This window comes from Acanthopagrus latus, chromosome 13 (assembly GCF_904848185.1).
Source record: "Acanthopagrus latus isolate v.2019 chromosome 13, fAcaLat1.1, whole genome shotgun sequence".
NCBI lineage: Eukaryota > Metazoa > Chordata > Actinopteri > Spariformes > Sparidae > Acanthopagrus > Acanthopagrus latus.
Window position 1 is genome coordinate 23,695,958 of NC_051051.1, and position 25,050 is coordinate 23,721,007.

Genomic DNA, 25,050 nt, shown 5'->3' on the forward strand with positions numbered 1-25,050 from the left:
AGCAGCGGTGTAGTTTCTTTGTAAATCCTGCCATGACCTGTCATTTTAAAGGCACAGTATATAAAGAATTAGCCACATGTCAAATTCATACTAAAAAGAGATGGGGGGGGGGGCAGCAGATCACTTGAATCACTGCTATTCACTGCCAGATGTAGCTGTGGAGCTGTGTCAGGACAGGCTAGCTGGTTAGCATACTAACTTCCGTACATCTCCACACTACACATCCTCGCTTTAGCAGAATCAAATGCCTGAAGTTGTCTGTGTGTGTTTATTGACAGTGCTGAATGTGAACAACTATTGTTTCTGTAAATGACCCTTAGAGTTTTAAATTGTTGAAAAGATGGACTCTGATTGTCAAAATATTTTGTCAATAACTGAAAGTAGTTCATCGATAATACACCTGATACCTGTGACTGTAACTCCTTAATCTATAAAAGATTAATTTATATTTTATTATTTTCTAAGACAAGATTTTAACCTGGAGTTTCCATGTAGCTCCTAACCAAATAGTACAGCATTGTGTTGTGTTAGGTGTGTGTCTGTCTGCAGGGTTTAAGAGTGTTTTTTCTGCCTTATAGCAGCAACAAAACACATAGAATAGATATAAATACTGTTTTTAAAAGTTTTTAAATCAATAGTCCTGGAAAGGTTGTAGGTATTCAGAACTTTCATTCAAAGGTTCAAAAGTGGAGCTGGCAACATTTGAACACGCCCATCTTCAACCACAGCGGAGTCTTTGTGTACTGTATCTACTATATCTTTGAGATCAATTGTGCAGTCCTGACACAGACATCGGCTGATGTATCTGGTTGTGATGGACAGATATTTTAAAGCGCGTACAAAAACAGAACGAGTAGGAGGTGGAGAGTGCAGGAGTGAGTGGCACTGACACAGAGGGAGAGAAAGGCGGAAAGAGAGGAGAGACTATAATGAAGCCACATTCTTCATTCATGAGCTCCTACTTAAAATGGAAATTCTCTGGATTCCCATTTTTAAAAATGTTATCTCCATCTTTGGTGCTCAGCACTCATTACTGCGGTGGATCTACGCTGCACCTCCCAGAGATCAACTGTCAGTCAAACAGTGTGGGCAGCTCAGTAACATCCTGTCCTTGGTGTTTCTGTTGAATAAAGTTGGGAGAGTTCTTCACATTAACGATTCTGTTTTAATCCCCCAAGCAAACTTCTTGTACTGCTGCAAGAAAACTTAGTTCTAGTATATTTTAATATTCTGATGTTAATATTCACAACTTATTCTGTCTTCTACCGCCTGACAATACTTAGTGCGAAGATGATTTTACTCTCCAACCAGGATAATTAATATTGCATTTAACGTGATCATCTGATCTGATTTGGTGACAGTTTTATTGAGCATCTGTCGAGTTAAAGAGGGAAAGATGAAAAATGGTCACGCTCTGAAGGAAAAGGGGATTATTTTGTAAAGACTGCTTTACATGATCGTTGACTGTGTGTGTGTGTGTGTGTGTGTGTGTGTGTGTGTGTGTGTGTGTGTGTGTGTGTGTGTGTGTGTGTGTGTGGCTCTCTAGGTGATTGCTATAAAAGCGACACAGGGGTGAGTCATCTCTGAAAGGTCACTGTGCAAATGATATTTGTGTGTTTCGGGCAATGATTGATTTTATTGACATGAATATGGCATGAGGATGACTCACCGCTCACACAGACACTGTATAACAGTATCTCTGCGTGTTTTGGAAAGAGTTACATCATTTATCGCACATGAATATAACAGATGGACTATCCATGCAGAGGGGATTTCTTTGTGTTCTTCCACATAAATATGGCATGAAGATGACTCACTTCACCAAAGAAGCACTGCAGCAATCCAGAAATATATGTGTGTGTTCACGTTTCAACAATTTATCAACATCTGCCTGGTTCTGTCAGTCCAATTCCTCCCCTCTCTGCTACCTGCGTCTTCATACACGCTTATGTGTCAGTGTGTTTCAGGATATGCAGACAATGTAGGGTCGAAGGCATTCGTAAAAAAAAGGCTTCTATTTCTGCACCAGCATTTAATGTCTTTTATTTGTTATAAAATGAAAGAAAGATTTGATATTTCCACATTCACTCAGGCCACACCACAGGCTGTACAATGTTTTTCAGCTCATTGCATTAGTTTTCTGGCCAACTTTACTTTACTGTTTTGTATTTAATTAGAGGGCGTCAAAGTGTCTTTGAGCAAGATACTGAACCCCACCTTGCTCATCAGTGAGGGCCCTGCGATGAGCTGGCTACTTGTCCAGGGAGTACCCTGCCCTATTTTTAATTAGATACAAGTCATTTGTGATATAAAAAAAATCTTAAATACATCATATGCAGATATAAATTGAGTTGAGTCAGGTGTTGAAAACAGACAAACAGGAGCTCTGCATTGTTTTGTGTTTTTTAGTTTAACATTCATGTAACTTGGTGGTTACTTTGTCTGTTCATCTAACTCTTAATGTAGCCTGATTCCACATAGAACAAGACAGTGGTTTAAACAGATTTCTAATGGAAAAATATCAATGTATTTTATATATTAATGATCAACTAATGATAGATTGTTATAGCAGTCCTTTGCCAATAACAAAAATTGCTTAAATTGTACCCCTAGTACACCAGCACTGAACAAGTCAACACAGCAGTGAATAATTAGTGAACATAGTGCAGCCATAGAGTTGGTGGAGACCCAAAATGGAGCTCAAAGGAGAGTGCATATTAAACTTAAGTCATTAGTTTGCCATAACGTGTGAGTAGGCAAGAAGTTAGTTCACCCTGTCAGCTCATTAGTTGACAATATGTCAGTGTTGTGTTGTGATTTGCTTCTGCAGTCACCACGTCGCCAATAAAAAGAATCATTTGAAGTGTAATGTGCTCAGTTTGACTCTACCAGTGCAGAGAAAAAGAGAGAGCACAACACATTCATCAGCTGTCAGATTAGCATATAATAAGGTTTAAGTATGTCTTTGCATATGCAGACAATAATACAGACAGTGTTTTTCTTCTTTATTTTTTTGTCATATTGCCCAGTCCTATAAAAAAATGATTCACAGGCAGATAAGAAAGTATGCAGAAAGATGTAGCACACACACACACACACACACACACACACACACACACACACACACACACACACACACATGGTTTCCCCTGGAAAAAAAACCCTGTGTCCTATTGGATATTTGCCCGATGCTCCAGTCTGCATGCAGATATGGGAGTATGTTTTAGAGAAGGGGGGTATTTGTATGGGTCGCCCAAGGATAAGGGGCTCTTGGCACAGGACACACGCACACACATGCGTGCACACACACATGCGCGCGCACACACACACACACACACACACACACAGTCTGGTGTGAAAACTAGGGGAAGAAAAAGAGGGATTACAGGGAAGAAAAGGGACTAGCCGGTTTTCTCAGCCGTACTGTGACAGTGAGGTATTTCAAGAATGAGAGATTATTTCAGAGACACACACACACACACACACACACACACACACACACACACACACACACACACACACACACACACACACTCAATGCAAACGCACAGGGAAGTGATTGTTTGCATCTGACAAGAATGGTATGTCTGAACAAGTGGTTTAATCTCACATTCAGAGTAACACCCTTATCGTCAAGTTTTTTGGAGCGTACCAACCAGAGCGTTTTGTCTGCAGACTTTGCAGAGAGTAAAAGAAACGTATTCTTCTGTCACATCTGCTGTCTGTGACATTGTGACTGCACAGATAATATACAGTGCAGCTTTGTTAGCAGCTTTTACATTCACTCAACATGTTGTCAGTGGATATCATGTCAGGAAAAGAGAGGAGCTTGTTGAAAACTGCTTTTGAATTTAAAGTTAAATTGCTGAAACACTGAACGAAGAGCATCCTTCAGTCGTATTTCAACTACTAGCTTTTTTGTCTTCCTAACTTTTTTCTCTCTTCCTCTGCTTTTCAAAACTTATTTCCATCCCCTCTTAGCTCTCTTCATCTTTTTTCCATTTTTCTTTTTTTCTTCTTGTAGTCCACCCTTTCGTTTGACTTCACTGCTTTTTCCTGTGTTGAAATTGTGATTTCAAAGAGTGCAGCTTTAACCAAGACATATTTTGCTAATGTTCAGGTTCTTGTACTGTCCGGTGCAGCAGCACTGTCCCCACCTGAAATGCTCTGATTTAGCTTTGTCTCTTCAAGGCCCTCTTCCTGAATACCCTAGTCTGCTGTGATTGGTCAGCTCACACATGCCTGAGTCAGCTCTGCTCACCTTGTCTGTGGTCGGCTCTGGTGTGTCTTCAGATTCCAGTTGACTAATAAGAACTTTAAAATAACTTGATAAATAACTCTCTTGCATAAAACATGTCTAATTGACGATCATCAGCCTGGTGTATCTGACCTTTAGCAGTGAGGTTTTTCTTCTCAGACTTCCCGACGTGATGGTAACTGATTCAGCTGTTTGCCTCCACTTCAGATGTGGACAGACTGTGGAGCAAGCGCTGTCACTTCTAGATTATACTAACATTCTATTGGCTTTGCTGTGTGCAACCTTGAGACTATTAATAATAATAATATTAGACATTAAAACTGACACTATTGATTAAAGCTGATATTCATAAAGAAGCTGTCTTCGCACATCTTGAAGAAGTGAACGTTTTTCTGAAAATAAGAGGATTTCTCTGAGGTAGTTTAAAAACTCAGGTAGCAGAGCAGTTGGTGAGGGATGTTTGGCAGATGTGAACAGTAGTTGGAATCTCTCAAAGGCTGAAGCTCATAATATTAATGATGTCTTTCTTTCATCATATCATCCCTAAATTCCTTCCATCCTCCATTTTTTTCTCTCCTCTCCCTTTAATCCCCATTTTTTCCGAGCTCATTTGTCTTTCTCCCTCATCTGTTTCTTACTTTCTGCCGTTCGTGACCCTCTGCCTCCCCCTTTTTTTCCGTTTAGCCTCATATACATTTCCAGCCTGGTTTAGAAGGACTTCCTGCTCTTCATGAGTGATCTGTCAGGAGTTGATGTCTGTTTAAACTAGACATGTCCTGTGTGGGCAGGGAGTCAGACCGAGAGCTGAGCTCAGCCGCTGTCGCTCTGCCCACACTGGAAATGTCTTATGTAAACACCATCCACTTCATCGCTCCTTGAGAGGAGATTATTATTGACGTTTTATGAAAAGGAGGAAAGTGAGATTTACACAGTGGTGAGGAACATATGGAAGTGAGGACAAGGAGCAAAGGCTAGGTTGACTGTCAGCCTTTTAATATCAAGTTCTAAAGCTGTCATTTGTCATGTCACAGCCTTTCATTCACAATTTCTTTTATCTAGCTTACGTAATGCGGTCTGATACAACAATACCGAGGTAACGTGTAATGTGTAATGTTCAGTTTTAATGGTGCCGATTCAACTCTAAGGTCATTACGGAGGCCGTAGTTTGTGGTGCTGTTGAATCATATTGTGTCATACTGAGAGATAAGAAATCATCTCTCAGTATAACACAATTTGATTCAACAGCACCTCTCCAACCCAGATAATATATGACAATGTCAGTGTCAGAAAATGTACAAATATTTGAGTTTAAGTCAAGCTGAAATGAAACTTTCAACCATGTTTGATCACATCCACAGTCACATTGTGCACCTATTTAACAAAAAATGACTTAAAATCAGTTTATTTGTACCCTTACATAAGATTAATCCAACAAATGTCAGCCCATAATATCCATGCATTAATCAATCTTGAACTTTAAGAGTTGCTGGAGCGGCACAGAACTGAGATTCTGTGTCCAAAAGACGCCACTGGTGACACTGGAGTATTTCACTCATTACTGAACAAAAAATACAATTTTATAAATTCACTCGCTGATTTGGATGAAACTGAATCATTTTTTTATGGAGACAACACTTTCTAGTTTTTCCCTCTAATGTCCCTCAGTCGCTCTTTCTGAACCCTCTGTGATTTACAGTTTCCTGATGAACACATGACTTCACTTGTGGCCAGAGTTACAGCTAACGGCGGCTAACTGTGCAGAGCTCCGAGTGAACACAGCCGGTGTCGGGTCCAAACTGTGTGACCAATTTGAAAACATGGAATCCAGTGCCGAGGTGGTTTACAGAGCTCAGCTGCTGTTAGCGAGTTACCGCTTGCTCATTTAGTCATGCAGCAAACTCTGCAAGAAAAGTGCCTTGGCTCTGTATCCCCTGTCATCAAACTGAACGCTGTCAGTCTTAGACGCTGCGTTAGGTCCCGCTCAAGGCGTGGCTGGCCAGCCTCTATCATCACTTATCCGGTCAGACAGACTCGGCTGCTTGTACCTGAATGGCGAGGGGCATAATTCACATTCAGCTATTTGCTACAATAACAAGCCCCTCACTACCTGACTGTTTTTACAGGAAACACGCAAATATGCAGAAGCAAATACTCAGTCCTCTGTTTAATGTGGACTTTAATATTTATTAGTGTGCTAGTTAACTTACGTACTGAGAGAAAATGAGAACTTAAATCTTACAAACCTTATTTTCCTGCCATATAATATAGATATATATATTTATATAGAAAGAGAGAGAGATTAGTGTGTTTATTTACATATTTTTGCAGTTTATGAATGAAGCTGAGTGATGTAAAATAGGAATTTGTTTACATATGAAGCCTGTTGTTTCTGTTTACTCTGGAAGTTAAAGCTGTGAAAATACATTGATTTTTCTGCCATGGTAAAACTAAAATAGCCATATCATACTTCGAAGTGATATTAATTTTAGGTATCTTACTTTCCTGGCACTATATCAAATATATTTTAGTACTATATGTACTACTTGAAGTTCACTTTTTTAAGAGACATCATCCTGAGTTTGGAGCTGACTCCACTGATCTGCCTGAGGATTTATTTAAAGTCGGTCAAATGCAGAAAACGTATTCGCATCAGTTATTTGACCCAGGTCTCTCTCGCTCGCGCTATCTCCTTGTTTCTCTTTCACGCACTCACTCAAACATATAAATCACCTGTCCTCCCTGCCCGTGCTCATATAACAACCTATTCAGCAGTGTTACGCCACAAGATATACTTTACAGTTCCCACTCTGCTGCTCCCCAGACACGCATCCTGTGTCGTAAACCAAAAACACTTCTCCTCAGGGCCTCAGAGCCGCAAGAGGGATGGAGGGGCGCGTTGGGGTGCGTTGTTTTAAGAATCAGAGCCCCACGGTGTGTAGTTCCTCCTGATAAATATTTCATGGGACGCACCATTAAGATCAAAGCAAAACTCAGCCGTCGTATTGTTGTGATTCCAAGGAGGGAACGTCTTAATATTCCCCCTCCGCTGCTCTCCTCATTAAGACTGCTAAATGTAAACAGAAGTGATTTAGAAAGCTTCTTTAAGATTGTTATTGTTCTCTAGAAATATTCTAACTATACCTTGATGATTGGTTCAAAGGGGGCTTGGGGGCGGGGGCTTACATATTTGATGTACAAGAGTCAAGTTGGTGATTAAAATGCTGTATTAGCTGTACAACCTCTACTGAACTGTGTGAGGTTGTCAGAAGTATTGTTTTTTTTGTTTGTTTTTTAAATACTCAATTAATACTTTGTGTTTAAAATGATACCATATCTGCATACGATACTGTCAAAAAGAAATTCATACAAATGTGTCTGTATGTGTTTGGAGTTTTTTTCTGTATCTGTATTTTCTGTATTCGGAAGAGAAATCGGTTATACTGTGTTTCTGGTGTCGGTGCAATCTTTTAGTAGAAGTAACTTATTGCCTGTGACAAAAAAATGACTACTTGTAATGTAATTTTATAGTTTTTACTTAATGTTTTCCAATATTTCTCACCACAGATATAGAAATGAAATAAAAGGTAATGTATGGTGAAAACATCATAAGTCCATTATAATAATGCTTACTTACACAAATACATCACAACATAGTTCATAAACCAAACTACTACTGAGAAACACTTGGGAATAATATTTGAGCTGACTCACAGTTATTATCTTTGATATTACTTGAATCTAAATCAAAAACATCTAAATTGAGTCCATATTTTTAAAGCTCTTTAGATGCATATACATTTCTCAAGACTGGTCTTAACCCCATAAAAAAACAAAAAACAGAAAATCTATTTACAGTCTGACAAAGAGCTGTAATTGTCTTCAGTGTTGACTGATGACTCTGCACTTTACCTCCGTCTTTGTAGTCATGATAAAGCCTGGACGGTCTGGAGACCTTTTGCACATGGTTTTGTTTACCTACATTATGTAAGATCTGTGTGTGTGTGTGCGTGTGTGTGTGTGTGTGTGTGTGTGTGTGTGCGTGTGTGTGTAGGATACATGATACTCACCAGTGGAAGAACACATTGTGCTCTGACCCCTATTGACTCACACCCTGTTAGATGGGATGGCTTGACATTATTATGAGGCGATGTTTTCCTTTCATGTCTCACTTCATGTTTTGGCTCCTGTACCTCCGACATCCGAACCAGGAGCTCTCCTTAAATGTCACCACGCCAGTGATAGAGAGATAATATACTGGACAGGCGGGTTAGAAATACGCAGTAAATTTACCTAACATGAGCTTATGTCACTTTTTAAATCTCTCTCACTTTCAGTTTTTTTCAATTTGCTCCATGTATCATCATCTCCAAATGTCTTATTTTCATGTTGTTCTTCTCATCCTCATTTCTTTTCTCCTTTTCCGTCTTTTACTCTTTCAGTTTCATCCCAGTGTTGCTGAAGCAAAACACTGCCAGTCACAGCTAGAGGCCAAACAAACGGCAATAGACTCATAAAACTAAATTTAATAAAGCCCATATTAGAATAAACAAAGCCAAGAATATCATAAACCCCAACAGAACTCTGCTGATAACATCTCAGTGTATTACACCACTGGCTGGTTATCACATTGATGACCTGGCAGTCAGTGTTTGCCTGGTTAGACTCAATCAACCAAGTATTTTCCGTAGATCCAAAGATTTAATGTCTTTTTCTTGCCGTCCTAAATGCTAATCAGGGAAGCAAGTGTGTGTCTTAATCTGCAGTGATTTAACCTTATTTCTTTTTAACAAGTGAGAATCACCGACACACTGTTGGTTTTGGTCTTTTCATTTGGTTTGTTGACAGTAACAGGAACTATAGAACAACACCGGGCCTAGCCTTTGATAATGCAATAACACCGCCCACCAGTGTAATAAGACGCTGAAGTTGCTTTTAACGTTACATAACAGAAACAACCGGCCCAGTGTCTCCAGTATGAAACCTATTCTTCCTGTGAATGTGTGTGTGTGTGTCTCCTGTGTGTCTTTGTCTCTGTCCTTTCTCCCCTGCCAGTTGACCGGCCTGGCCTGTTTGCCCGGTATCAGATATCAGCCTGATACCGGGCCAAAACAGGGTTCAGTTTTCTGCCATTTTGTCCTCACACGAAGATAGTAGATTTCTGGATTCAATAAAGATTATACCTTTTTCTCCATTGATTGTGAACTGATGATCTAAAATGGTAATTAACCGACAGACATGGATCAGATCTATATTTTTTATGACATTAATGGCTGCAGCATCAGCAGTGGAAAACACTGGGATGTTGATGAGGGCCTGATCCAGATATTCCCCTTACCCCTGTCAGATAGCTCAAAACCTCTGTGTTGTTGGCACCCTTGTGAATTTGACCAGTCGTACAGCAGCAGAGATGGAAGCAGAAGCAGTAGGCCAATAAGCAAATTCTGCAAAATATTTATGGCGCCTGAAATTGAACTAAAGTAGGGAAGCAAAGGTGCTGGTCTTGATACTACAACTGTAATATCAGTGCAGACTGGCAGGATGGGAGCATGAACGACAACTGATGATGCATGAGGGTCTTGAAGGGTTGTCCTGTTTCAAAGGGGGAAATTTCAACCACTACCTCTTGTTGCTGTCCTGAGGAACAAGAATGCACTAGAGAACGAGGAATAGCTGTAAAAAATTGGAAATGCACTTGAGCCCGGTTGATATGGTGATACAAGGATCCATCTGCACATACACAAAATAAGCCACGGGGAGCATCGTCCACACTATTGAATGCTTGAATGGATGGAGGACAGGAAGAGATGAGGGACCAGATCATGAAGACAGAAAGAGATAACTGGAGGAGTTGGAAGGAGTTAAAAATTAAACATTTTCTGTGGACATAATTAGATGTTTTATTGTTTGATATGCTATAATTATACCTATTTACATATTTTCTGGTGTATTTGAATAACTCCCACACTGATTCAGCTCTTATTTCGATGATGGTGGTGCAACAGTAAAATCACATCAGTGCAAACTCAATACATGACAATATTTTATTTCTCCTTAGCTGTTTCTATCTATTATCATGAAAAGCATGTATGTATTTGTTTCTGTAACTCTCCATGTCCCACTGCAACCAGCAACTCATGTGAAATATCACTCTATCGAAAGCTTACTGAATTAAATAGTGGCAGCTGTTGTTACGATAACGGGGAGGATAACGATAATGATGAGGATGATGATGATCACAGTGCTGCTCGATGTGAGGGCGACGGCAGTGACGGAGGATGATGATAATAGATGAGCGGTGTGATAATGAGGTGTTGAAGACGGAGGGGGGGACAGCGAGTCAAAGGTTGTTTTGTTTTGTTGTTGTGATCACTGAAGCACTTCACCTTTTCACACAAAGGTCACGACTGCACCAGGCGGGCGTTTGAAGCATCGGCCGTTTGTGATTTGTGTGTTTCTACGCAAAACACAGAGCTGTTGTGGAGAAACAGTGTGTGAGTGTGTGTGATGTATGCAGTGTGTCAGCGCTCCTCTTCTTACTCGGCTGGTGTCTCCCCCCCGTCTGGTGGCTTGTGTGTGTTTAGTGCGCATCTGCCTTATTTTACTATTTTACTTTTATGTATCTATTAGTCCTCAGAGTGTCCAGATGTTTTATGTGAGCCTGCATGTGTGTGCGCACGAACTTGTGCATGAGCGTGTTTGAGTCTTTATTGGTTCCCAGTGGGTCAAGCAGAGTTCCTGACCCCATTTCCTGCCGTTGTTGACAGGGAGACATTCAGGCCCGAGGCTCCAGAGAACCAGACACTGCCTGGAGGAGCTTCCTGTCACTGCTGCGTACAACCACTTGATTTGTCATTGTTTTGATGGCTCTGTGTGCGTGTGTGGCTTTTTTGGCATTTGTCAAACTCTGATTCCGTCTTTCTGGACCACGAGGTCAGGACTTGACTGTAAGGGAGAGACCGAGACATGAGAAGGGCCGCCCAGTCGTTGCTGTTGTCATGAGGAGTGCAGGACTTTGTTGTTAGTCAGAGAGCATTCACGGACGGCATTTGAAAATATGTTGGGTTTCATGCAGATTCTGTGTAAGACCTGCCAATATATAAACTTTATATCATTCATTTGCTTTCCAAAATTCTTGTACAGCTGACAGATGCTGCTAGTTGCCTAAAATTGAATGTGACGACAATATTTTATGAGTGTTTGTTGTAATTTAAATTTTTTATTTTTTAATATTTTGTCTATGAAAAATAATCAAGACATTCATGCTGTTAGAATATGTGCTACATTAGAAATTATGAGGATGGGACAACATTGCTTCAGACCTTGTACTTGAACTTTTTACTTGAATTTTTTCCTACTTTATCAAATGCTGTTGTCCAGTGGCTGTTTTCTTTCATATATCTGAATATGTTTATTTCAGTAGAGGTAGTCTAAGGTGTTGAGCTAGCTGTCAAGCTAGCTCCAAGGTGAGAGAAACTCTGCTGTCTCTCTTTGATTGATGACACCTAAATGTGGATCTTGGGATCTTAGGTGCCTTGACCTTTGATGCCTGGATTGAACTGTATGAATGTGACACAAACCTACAGTGAGAGTTGATTCAGTCTTTGTTTAATAAGTACAATTTCAAGGAATACAGTTTTATATGTGATGCAGAAAAAAAAATCTCCAGTCCAGATGGTGTATCAGAATCCATTAGAGGACGGACTATAAAAATAAAATGCATTTACAGCTAAAATAAAACTGTTATGATCCAACGTTTTCACTTTTATGTGTGATGCAGCTGCAAATGTTGTATATGAGGCATTTAGCAATAACATACTTGAGGTTGTGTCGTATTGGGACAAGGGTTAACATTGTGCTGATACAGCAACCACAGCACTCCATGTTCTCTGTTATTACTTAATACATTTGTCAGTCAAGAGCTGGATATTACCCATTAACAAGTCCAATAATTAGTTTTATTTGTTTTCAGTTATTTGTAATACAAGTGGTGGCTCCATGTTTGGATCCAAACTTGAAGCAAGTTTTTTAAGATGTTGGGACAAGGTTTTTTTCCCCTGTATTTCCAGACCACATGATAAACTCTCTCTGAATATCTCTGTGCATGTTCCAGGTTGCTGCCGCAGTTGACAGGTGGTCTGTCCAACGACAGCCAGGAGAGCAACAGCCAGCCTCCTCCCACCCAGCGCTACAGCTGCTATGACCTGGACGACCTGGACGTCGCCTGGCTGGAGCTGGTCAACTACGAGTTCAGACAGATGGGTGAGTGCTCACTGACTCACAGGCTCATTTTGATAAATTATTTGATAAATTATATTTTTCAAAAAAAGCTCTGACGATGAAAACATTCCCATTGCTAACATGCCAGCCTGACAGCGATGAGTTCTGAAAAAGGTGACCTTAATTTCTTACTTTTGTCAAGATGATGTTCAGTATTTTCTTACATGTGCATGGGACATGAGGTAGTTGGACACAGTTAGCAATGACAATAATGTACACACACACACGCAGCTCACAGCTCGTGAGTTAAAGAACGAGCTGCTGTAGCAACAGACGGTCGTTCAGCAGCTAATCCGGTTAGCACAAAGCACAACACACCCCACCGACAGTGAGAGCGGGAAGCATTTTGTGCTATTTCACTTTGATTATCTGATTTTGACATTTAATATGACTGTTATTTGATGTAACTTGTAGTGAACTAGCTGCTCCCAGCTGGCCAACAAGTGTCGGTGTGATCAGGAAGTATGTGTTCATGTGTTTGAAGGCTGCTTTCAAAATTGTGATAAATTACATCACAGATTAATATTCTGGCCGTTGATTTATTGTTTAATTACTCAGTTGTTTCGGAGGTGTTTTGCTGGGGTAGCATAAACTGGTATTAACAGACACATGGATGATTAAAGCTGCCGATTTTTGCAGATTGACAGAACAATCGCGTCATCCGAGGTTCCCAGAAAGATTAGACAGGCAGAGGGGTGGTTTTTGGTTTTGAGCTAAATTTGATTTTGATATTATTTCACAGAGTTATCTTTTTCTTTCTCTTGTTATTTTAACGTCTGAACTTCCTTTAGACCCCTCGTTCACCCTGCAGGTCACATTTTAAAAAGACTGAAAGGTCTTTATAACCACCTACTCTCCACATCTTCTCTTTTCCTCTTCTTTTACATTTACTGTCCCTCATTCCCTCCTCTGCTTTGCTCCAGCCTCCATTTTGCCATGGTGACAACTGCTGACCCCGAGCATCTCTCCCATCTCCACCATTTTATTTGATATCTGATCGCCTCCTTTCAGATAAAGCATAGTAATTGTGTTTATAAATCCCCGCTGGGGTTTCAGACCTTATTTCTGGGACGCAATGTCCCTTAATCACACACACACACACACACACACACACACACACACACACACACACACACACACACACACACACAGGCTCCTCCAGGAGCAGAAGTGGGTTGTTTCTCATAACCTTCAATGCTAGACCAAACAAACAGGTTGATTGGTTCTGCTGGATGAGATCGTATGTCTCTTGACTCATCGTGGGATGATTCAGCATTTCCTATCTCAGCCCTAATACTAACAGTATACGTGTGTCAAAGTGTGTGTACTGGGAGACAGAGTGTTGATACTGGGCATGCTGTAATTTTGTGGGTTTTTTTAAACACTTTCTTCAGTTGGGTCCAGAGATGGGTTAATTAGATTTTAAGATTATCCAGCGAAGCAACTGTCTTGGTCCTACTTAAACGATCCATGGTGCAGGTGCATTCAAGGGTGTGTCCGACTTCCTTTTGCTTGGTAAACAGCATAACCTTGGTGTGAAAGTGAAGTGCAGGTGAAAAAAGGGGTTGTTTTAAGACTTTTAGTTGATCATAGGTGTGTTTTGGGAGCAGCATAAATCAAACCAATCAGAGTGTCATCTGCAATCCCCTGTAAGAGCCGATTTTACCAGGAGCAGGTATTTGTTGGTCAATGGGGCAATACAGTTTCTGCTGCCTCAAGATAGCCATCAATGTGCCTTACTACACCTTATTTTAAGACACCTATTGGCACAAAGGTGGGCACAAGTACAACTGCTTTTTACACAACATGAAAACTTGTAACTTACTTAGGATTGGAAAGTAAGTAAGTTACACAAAGTAAGTCAGTTACAGGCCTGCTGAAGTCGTGACGTCTGTGTGAAAAGGTGCTTCAGACGCTCATTTATTATCATCATCCTCCGTCACTGCTGTCGCCCTCACATCGAGCAGCTCAGTGATCATCATCATCCTCATCATTATTATTATCCTCTCCGTTATCATCACCACGACTGCTGCCATCATTATAACAGCTGCCGGATAAAATTGTATTTGTTTTCTTGAGATCACAAGTAGTTTATGTCATTATCACGGGATAACAAATGGTGTTTGAATAAGTTAAGGAGGTAATAGTGCCGAGATCTCCAGACAACAAGCGTTGTTTTCACGACACTGTTAATTCAGGATCACAGCAGAGCAATGACGTTTGACGGCTTGAACGCTTGTGTAGGCAGAAAAGCTTTTTTCTGCATTTGTTTTGGGCTTTTTATGCTTTTCACTAAATGAGTTTTTGAGTGAATACAAATCTGACTGAAGCAATTTCGGCTTGTGTCAGGTCTTGATTGAAGAAATTGACTGAACGATTGATATGCCTTGTTCATCTGACATTGCTACACTTATTGCAGTGGGTTCCTGCAGTGAATGGAGTCTTACAGTATATAGCTTTGGCTACCGGATCTCATTATCTCGCAAAAAAACAACAGTGTGCTAACAGTGTTAGCGTGTGACGATGACACAATTAACTTGTGATCTCTGGGAAACAACAGTTGTTATCCCGTGATAATGATATAAATAACCCGCATGCTCAACAAAACAAATATAATTTAACTCATTATAACTGGAAAAGAGAGGAAGCAATGAGTTTTTAGGGCGTCTGCAGGAAATAGCAATGACACTTTGACGATTGTATCCCAGCAGTAAGAGACAAAACACCTGGTACCTCAGATCAGGACTCATAGCGTTTTGATATTACTAATAAAGTAGAAATGTCAGGTTATGTGTCTGTCTTGTGTGCACGTGCATGTTGGCTGCTGTCTTACTTTCAGGCAGATAGGTGCAGTCATCAGCACACACACACAATGACAAATGTGCATCTGCATGAAAACACTGCTGTTACATGTACAAACACGGAAAACCGACAGAAGAAAAAAGTAAAAACACAGAAGTACTACAGACGACTACGAGTTTGTGACGTAAATGTCACAGCCGGTTAATTTTTAACTCTACTTCCTTCCACTTCCTACAGCTTCTATATCTACGAAAACAGAACAATTGCACAGTTTCTTCCTTTCAGTCCTTCATTACATAATGACATGCATATGATTCACACATTGACCTGTTTTCAAGAGTTCACTTAAAAACTTAACTTGATGTTACATCCTCAAAATAATGTGGAATGACAATGTTTCCGTCGAAACTTGTTTGCACATTAACCGCGTTCGCAATGAGATGCCCAAGAATGGGTAAATAAAGTTTTGATTTCATTTATTATTGGATGGGAAGGGATTGAGTGACATAAATAATAGAGGCACAGGATGCTCAGCTCCACAAAAAGAAAAAAAACTCCCAAAGGAGTGCTGAATCCTTCAAATAAATCAATAAATAATCCTCAACTACAGAAGCCCGGACAGCAGAAGTTTCTTTCTTGCTGCTGGGAGCATTCAGGCGAGGCAGCAAGAGACAATGTGACAGAACAATGTAAATACTGAATGTAAAAACGATCCTCTTAATGTCTTCTATTACTTGAAAATACGATTGAGTTGCAATGACCTTGTGCCATAATTGAGTCTCCCAGTAACATAATCTAAAATGTTTGTTTTTTTAAATCATCTTTATTTCAGAAAATCTTGATTTCATGCCCCACTGTTACCATAATCACTGTCATGATGTTGCATGTAATGAGATAATGGTATGCCTCATCGCAGCGTCCTAAAAACCAGACTGTTTACTTTCCTTTTACCTCACATGCTTAATTTTTTCATGAGGAAGAAAGCCTGCAATAGCCAGTTCAATCAGTTTTCATAAACTATTAACCAGCCTTGGAGCAATGCATTACTTTGAGATGCAAACGGGGCAGAGACACTAATGCTAATGTCTACACTGGCATGGTGAACTGAGCTGTCGGCAAGACGGGCTCACTGGCAAATTAAATCGTTTTCTGGCTTTGATAGTAAAATGTTCTCATAGTGACAGAGCACATGTAGCCTTTCGCTGCTTTTCTTGGGTTAACACGGAGTCAGCTGCAGCTCCACATACTCCCACATCCTGCAGCTAATTCTCAGCACATTTTAATCCAAAAAGTAAACAGACAGTGACCTGTGTGAGGTGCACTTGCGAAAACGAAAGCTGTGTGCCTTTCCAATTAAAGTGTGAGACAGTGCTCTGGCCAAAAATAGCTGGAATTTGGTAATTTGGCTCACTCATTTTGAGATTCCTGCGTGCAGCTTCTTAGTACTGTTGTCCTTGTTGATAACGTGAACTAAAAGAAAACTGTTGGAAGTGTTGACCCTGCTGCCGCACACCCGGTTTGAATTGGTCTGTACTTCACTGAATGTTTTCTTAAATATTCATCATGACAACCAGCAGTCACGTCTCAACCTCTGCTCTCAACACTTTTGAATTCCGGAAAAGAGCGACCAGCAAACATTCAGCCTTTCCTGCCTAACCACAGTTGCAGATGAATATTCTCGGTCCTCTAGTCGAGAATGAGAGGATAAACTAAAACTAATCATTTTTCTTTTTGTCTTACCGCCGCCAGCGTTGCCAGAGCTGGACGAGCTGACGATGGAGTGCGTGCTGGTCGAGCTGGAGAGTGTGTGCGAGGAGAAGATGCGGCAAGCCATCGAGACGGAGGAAGGCCTGGGCATCGAGTACGACGAAGACGTGGTGTGCGACGTCTGCCGCTCGCCAGAGGGAGAGGACGGCAACGAGATGGTCTTCTGCGACAAGTGCAACGTCTGCGTCCATCAGGTAAAGATTTAAGAGTTCATCCCTCTGTGCAGACGCGTGTGTGCTCCTGTGTGCTTGTGTGTCTTTTAAAAATCCGTTTGGCTTTTCAGAATAAGCAAGTCACTCTTGGGGGGGAAACCGTTTAAAATGCTGAAAGCGTGAATGTAAAATACAAAATCAAGGTTGTTCAAAGGGAAAGGTTTTTGCTATTTTCCTCGGAGCGGCTCTAGGTGTGATACTCGTATTTTCTTCCCTCTGAATTCATTTATCAGCGGCATGAAAGTTCACAAACAGTAGCAGCTTCACGAACGGTGACAACCTGAGGCTTCGGCGGCTCTGCTGTGTTTGTTACACACTGACACAGTGTTAATTGTTGCAGCAGCCCCGTTGGCACTAACACACCGTCAGTGTCATCAGGCTGCAGCTACTTAACCTCCACTTAAGCTGCCTCCAACTGCAGAACCATCTCGTGTTCGGAGGAATGTGCCAAACTGCTGTTTTTATTTTTTCTTTATTCGCACCAGCCTCATATGCTGAAACGTGTTGCCGGCATCAAATTCAGATTAAGCATATATTTACAATCATAATTCAACTTTGTGTTTTTGAACATTACTGTGTTCAGTAGAACAGATACCAAGAAGGATTAGCAAATAATCATATTCTGTTTTATTCATGTTTTACACACTGTGTTTCTCTCCATTGTTGGAAACCGGGTTGTATTTATTAAATTATTTATAAAGAATTACTTGTTAAATTTATATTAATCTCTGCTGTATATGAAATAAAAATGGGATTATTACGAGAAAATGTGATCTTTCCAGTCCCTCCTGCGCATTGCGTACCTCTTTAATCCAACAATCACTGACATCTAAAGGTCACTAGAACTTATGACACCAGACACAGGTACAAAGGACACTACATTTTTACATTTTGAAGGAGACCTTTTATGTTTTTTTTTGTTTGTTTGTTTTTCTTGAGTAGAAACTTTCGAAGTGCGCAGAAAACACTGCTCCTTAAGTGCCTGAAACACCTTTGATTTATTCTCAGTTGCGCCTCGTGTACAGAAGCTGCGTCCTCACTGTCATATCTGTAAGCTGATGCCAAGAGAGGTTAAGAAAATGTTCTGCAGTTGCGACATATCTATCCACATAATAAGAAGTTACAGCTAGCAGCCAGTTGGCTTTGCATTGAAGCAGGGGGAAAGAATTATCCTGGCTCTATCTGAGGATGACAGAATCTTTTCTGCTACAAAGTAGCGTGTTATATTGCGTTTTCTGATCTGAATAGGTTCGTGTTAAGTGTCTCGCCTGACTTTTCCTTCTCTCTCTCCCTGTCTCAGGCGTGTTATGGCATCCTGAAGGTACCACAGGGGAACTGGCTGTGTCGGACCTGCGCTCTGGGCGTCCAGCCCAAATGTCTGCTCTGCCCCAAGAGAGGTGGGGCCCTCAAGCCCACCCGCAGTGGAACCAAGTGGGTCCACGTCAGCTGTGCCTTATGGATCCCTGAGGTGAGACCTAAGGAGAGACACAGCCAGTGTGGTGTAGATTACTGCTCCACTTTCCTTTTTTTGTCATGCAAGTCCTCAGTTGGCCTCTGTGTGTTCCTCTTGTTTTCTTTCATTTTATTTTTTACATTTCTTGTCATTGGTCTTGGACGTGATTCCTCCACCGATAGGCCTGTAGACACATCACTGGCTTCAAACTGTCATCATTTAGTGGGTACACTTGGCTGTTTCTGTTTATGATCCCAGTCACACAGCGCATTCAGGAATCTAGCCATCTTGTGGCTGCACTTAATGCCACTTCGAATGGAGAAATTGGCATCCCCCCGTTTCCACTTTTACCTGTGACTTGAATATTGGTCCAAAGTGGCTCTGGAGAGTGAGTCGTTGTTGCTTGAGTGCATGCAGCTGCAGTCATTGTCAAAATGAGTGTAAAAATCCATCTATCCTGCGTTAGCTCAGTTGAGTGAGCAGCTTCATGAACGTGAGGATGTTTGGTGCGCTACTGTTTGTGTGTGTGGTGCTACAAGTATGTAAACAAGGTGCTGTTGGACAAGGTGTCTGCACCAGCGGAACAGAAAACCACCTGAAAGACCGTGTTGTGTGTGACATGTTTTGATGAAGACCCGCACACAGATTATTTAGACTTCTACGCTTGTGTTTTGACTGAACTTCATTTTGGCTCTCCTGATCTTCGCCCCGAACAACAACACATCCGTCTCCGAAAAGCGTAGCCGCACCGCGCTCTCTCCCAGGTACAGTGGGTTTTTCTTTCCCACCATTTGTATCGACGGGAACACGCTGTAACCCATCTTTCATGCTTCAGAGTGGAAGAAAATCCCTTCCAGTGAGCAGGGATAGTGCAGATGGAAATGGATGATGTGACATTGCCATCCACAAAAAACATCTTTTTCCAAGGCACTTACTGAATGTGGCAAACAGCACAAACACGACTGCTGCACTCAGAGTTGGATAGCAGAGTTGATAGCCCCTCTGCTTGGGTACTTGGGTGATTAGCAGACATTAGCTTCACATGAAAACGACTAATGCAGTTAGTAATTGTTGCGAGGCAGATTTTACCCACAACACACAGCTTCTCTAGTTCATGATTCCAACCAATTTCTTACCATCTGAAATGTGTCCAAATGTCTGCGTTTTCCCACCTGCTGCTGATCTCTACTTTCTCCTCGCCATACCTCCTGACAGAAATGACATTGGTCCATATTTCGATGCAAGAGAGCAACGGTGCAACATGACTTTGAACTTTTTTTGTCCAGCCGAGGCCAGAAAATGAACAACCAGCTCAGGTCGCAAACTCCCGATTACGCTCCGTCTCTGCGATCGATGCAGAATCTCCCAGGTCTTCATCATAATTCATCTTAGAATCGATTCAACCTCCACACCACTACCCCGCAACACACTGAGTACCTGAAAGTAACTCTCCACAGAAACACCAAGAGCAAAAATGTTCTCAGTTCTCAGAAAAAATTCTCAGTTGATTTTGTTAACTCGTACACCTGGCATGTGAGTGTACTTGAAAAAAACAAACAAAACAGAAGGGTTCACTGGAAGCGTGCCCTAGATTTTTTAGAAATATTCGCACCTGTGTGTTTTTTCTCCTCCTTGTTAACGCTAAATGCTTAAAATACTTAATCCAGCTTCCTCAAGCAAAACCTCACTCTTTTTCAGAGATAATTGTAAACTGATTCACCAGGAACCTCTTTGTCAAGCGCGTAGCCGAGCAGCCGCTAATTTCAGCGTGATGTGTCTTGATGATACCTTTTTGGAAACGTCTCTCATATGAAAGCTCCAAATGGACAGAAAGCAGCCGCTCATTTCAGGGGCCGGATGTTGCTTCACGCCTTGCACACACCTTTTAAACTGTTGAGAGAGTCAGTCATGTGTCTTGAGCCTATTCACCAACACACTCCACCAGCAGATTTCTCAGTAATAGAGTAGCTTTTGGCAGCTCAAACCTTTTACTTCTAATTGCCTTCTGTCACCCTTGATTGGGCTAATTGTTTTCGTTGCTCCGTGCGCTTTTGTTTTCTCTTCCTACCGTGGAGGGGAAGAAAAGATAATTTGCATGTCTGCACTGTATGTGCGTTTTTTTGTGTGTGTTTGTGTGCGTGTCCTTGCAAAGACTCAGTCATGTGTGATTTCATGAGCTAAAGAGCCGTTAATAGCAGACAGATTCACAAATAAACAGACGCACACATCACAACACTGGCTAGCGAATTTCTGCTCAATATGATAGTAGTGGAAATTTCCAGAAAAGAGGCTCCGTGTGTGAGCGTGTCATTCATAGAGACGCTTGTTTGGTGAACGTGTGTGTGTGTTTATGTGTGCGTGAAACACACCACCCAGCCTTCAAACGATACAGCCCCCCCGCAGTGCTGTGTGTGTAGCTGCCCTCTGCCTTCAACCCCCAGAGAGAGGTCTCACACACACACACACACACACATAAACAGACACAGAAACGCTGAAAGACATGGAGCCCCTCTTCTAAAATGCCTTTTCATTTAAAGCTGTGATTTCTCCCCCTTTTCCACTGAAGTGATTTCAACTGTTGTCAGTTTTCCATCTACCAGCTTTGAAATGTGAAGTAATTGGGGCTGGGATATGCTCATCGGGGAAAACTAGAAAAGCTTAGGGCTACATGTGCCCACACACACACACACACACACACACACACAAACACGCACACAAACAGACATACACACACACACACGCACACACACACACACACACATACAAAGATGGCGACCACTCTGACTTTTCAGTCTTTGGAGTATTGACAAACCAAGAGATGTGAGCATGGTGTGAAGTGCAGCCTCATGTGAGTGTGTTGTGGTTGTGTGTGTGTGTGTGTGTGGGCATCATAGTCGAGAACAACCCAATCAATTAACCACAGCGTTCAAAACTGGAAATCCTTCTGCCATTGATCCATTCGTACATCAACTGTATACAAGGAGCGATCATTGGCGGCAACAGCTGTGGCATCGTTGTCTGAATCGCGCTTTCCATTGACATCCTCAATGGAGCGAAAATTGACCCCTACTCCAATCGAGTGTGCTGCACAAAAGACATCAATAATAAAAGAAAGAAACAAGGCCGTCAGCTCGTCCTGTGGTTGAGCAGATGAGAGGAGGAGAGGGAAATCAGATAGAGGGATGAGTGGGTGACGAGAGAGAGAGGAGGGAGGCGTGACCCACGGAAACCAGCCGTCAGCTTGTTAATGCAAGCGTGAAGGACAAAGAAGGAGGGCCATCCCGCAAATAGGAGAATGACTTAATGTGAAAGAGGTGGAATGGTTTTTGGAAAGAAATAAGAAGCAGAGGAAGGAAGGAAGGAAGGAACAGCTCTTTGGTGATGAGTGCTCTCCACTCTGCACTCTATTCTGCATGGCTGGTTGGCACAGGTCAATGACATTTTGGTTGTATTTGGTGAAGCAGGTTTTAAGGGCCAAAGCACTTCTGAATAGACTGCACAGAGAGAGTGAGTCACACTGGGCTTAACAGTACCGCTTTTTTCCAAGGAGAACAGGTGTTCCCGTCCCTGCTCCAAGGACAGACTCTCTAATACAAGAACATTTAGGAAATTGTGATCACTTTTTCAAATTGGAACCACCAAATGTAATCCAGAGATTTTGTGCTACATCAAAAGAAGCATGAGCCACAGATGAAATACTAACTTACTTTATCATACTTTATTGATGGTCGTCAGATTTTTGAAGGGATATCACGCAATCAGCTGACCCCGGGTGCACAACAATGCGGACGTGGCACCAAAAAAAAAGAACAGAACTCTCACTTCAGCATGTTCACTAATAAAGTTAAAAACAAGTAAGGTGAAAGGTATTAAAAATAGCAGCCTACATGTGCACTTACGTGTTATCAGGGATCCCACTGACCTGTTTTAGCCCAAGAAAGTGCTTTGTATCTGACATATGTATTTCTACCTGTCATGTGTCCCCTGCAGGTGAGTATAGGCTGTCCAGAGAAGATGGAGCCCATTACCAAGGTGTCCCACATCCCCGCCAGCCGCTGGGCTCTGTCCTGCAGCCTGTGTCGAGAACACACAGGAACCTGCATACAGGTACGTCAGATAAACTTTGATCAACGCATCAGCTGTGATATATTAAATGAAGCGACCTCTGTGTGATTAAATTGAAAGGTTCTGTTATTGTCTTCAGGTTTTTTTCAGGACTTATTAACACATTCAGCTGCCCACTCTTAACTATTGCCACTTTAACTTCAGGCTGTTAGGTTATTATTTGAACTGATTAAAAATTATTGTCCAAAAGCTTCAACTGTCTTCTGTGTAGGAGGGATGTAATAATCACATTACATGGCTCTGATCAGATGCACCTCCTCGTCTTCCTTTCTTCTTGTTGTTCCTCTTCTCCGTCTTCTTACTAATCTAATCCTTGTGCCATCTGTGTGCATCCTGTACATCTGGAGGTGTAGTTGGAATGCAAACAAGGGTGACGAAAACCTGGGCAAAGTTTAAATTGTATATGAAATTCAATATTATGGTTTAATTTTTGGAGCGGCATCAAAGTTCAAGCCCACTCACCGTTGTACGCTCTGAAATAAAGCCTTACAGGCGCACCCACACACAAACTAGAAAACCTACATACACGCACGTATGCAAAGCAAAGTTCTCGCAGTGTTGTTGTATAATATAAACTCGGCACACACTCTCACTCAAAATGTCTCTCAACATCACAGATCATCGTAGTTCTTAGCCTCCCGCTGGGCGCGGTTGGATCCGTTTGAACCCGAGCTGCTGAGTACGTAAACAAAACCCCCGCTGACACTCGAACACTAACCCACTTTACAGCTATTAGCCTGCGGACCGCTCAGCGTTAAAAGTGCCCTAGAGTCAAACTGGATTTCTCAATCCTGAGCTCCACCTTTGCCCGTCTGTTTGGTGTATATGAACTCGTGCTCGCTGGAGTGTGTTCAGATGCTTGTTTGTGCAGTGTGGAGGGTGTTTGCTGTCACAGTATTGATGCTGTAGATTAACAGCGAGTCCTTGAGCCAGAATCCCTCTCAGGCAGAGTTTCTCTCCCGTGTTTCCCATGCTGGAGGCAGGCGGTTGTGCAAACTCTCTTCCTGATCTGCTGCAAGAGTCCTGTGTAGGCTTTAATGTATAAAAGTATGAAATACAGTTACAAATCAGTTTTCTGTGCGGAAAGATTTAGTCACAGGAGTGTCTGAGAGAGAATACAACAGAATATTGTCAGTTTTGGTTTTCAAACTTCGACGCCTCTGTTCTGGCGATAGCTGTGGCTAGAGGCATTGTGTTTTTCGGGCTGTCCCTCCGACCGTCTGTCCAGTTCTTTAGAATGCAAAGTCTCAAGAATGTCTTGAGTGAATTTCTTCGAACTTGCCACAAATGTTCATTTTGACTCCCAGCTGAAATGATGAGATGTTGGTGGTAGCTCTTACAAACAAAATGAGAAAGAAATGGCATTTCATATCCAAAAGGTCAAAGGTCAATTTTACTGTGGCATCATAATATTCTGTCTAATGTTCTGATCATTATTCAGCACCACAGCTCAGGAACAGCAACAGGTGTGCTGAGGCAACAGCCGCAAAGTGATAATTCTCTTTTTTATACTAGATGGAAATTTTAACTGGTGATGAAACAGTTTTGTATGATCTCCTCAAGCAAATAAGAATGTTTTTTGTTTTCTTTTCTTTTGTTTTTTTCTTTCATGTCCGAGCCTTGAGGATGAATTGTTTCACAGCCTGAAGAAAAAGGCTGATCTGCCGTCTGGTGGTACGGCAGCAGATACGTCTGTATCGTCATATGGCAGCAAAAAAAAAAAAAAAAAGAGAGAGAGACTTATAATGTAGAATTTATGTTGGCCTTGTTCCTGAGATTTATCTTGCTGTTAGCTTCTTATCATGAAGATATAACTTTCCTAAGCAATGTTGATAATTTGTCACATGTCAGCCATATCAAGATCAAGACCGGAATCAACAACAACAACAAAAAAAAGCTCGTTGTGCTGGTACACGTCGTGCACTGTCATTTAGGCCTGCCATCAGTTTTTAGCAAATTATAGTTGAGCATTTTAAATACAATCTCAATAAATCAAATATACGCAAAGTGCATTATCTTATTCAGTCTCTCCCCAGTCGGTCAGAAAGCTTGGAGCAGAGTATTGGCCATCTTGCTCTAAGATCTTCTGCTTCAAGTCTTTGGTCATTTCAGCCTTGATGATAACAAGCTTTTGTTCATCTAAAAAGAAACCTCGC

At 41.5% G+C, this 25,050-nt stretch overlaps 1 protein-coding gene across 3 annotated transcripts in view; it reads left to right on the forward strand.

Annotated features, from left to right (window-relative positions):
• jade2 (jade family PHD finger 2) overlaps nucleotides 1-25,050 on the forward strand; it is a 187,133-nt gene that overhangs the window by 84,465 nt on the left and 77,618 nt on the right. For all 3 annotated transcript variants that reach the window (XR_005078508.1, XM_037119163.1, XM_037119164.1), the window contains exons 5-8: nucleotides 12,369-12,517; nucleotides 17,087-17,298; nucleotides 18,617-18,784; nucleotides 22,760-22,876. Coding sequence is in view for 2 of the 3 variants with exons in the window: in XM_037119163.1 (XP_036975058.1) it covers nucleotides 12,369-12,517; nucleotides 17,087-17,298; nucleotides 18,617-18,784; nucleotides 22,760-22,876 (646 nt within the window). In the remaining variant the exon portion in view is untranslated. The remainder of the gene's footprint in view (nucleotides 1-12,368; nucleotides 12,518-17,086; nucleotides 17,299-18,616; nucleotides 18,785-22,759; nucleotides 22,877-25,050) is intronic.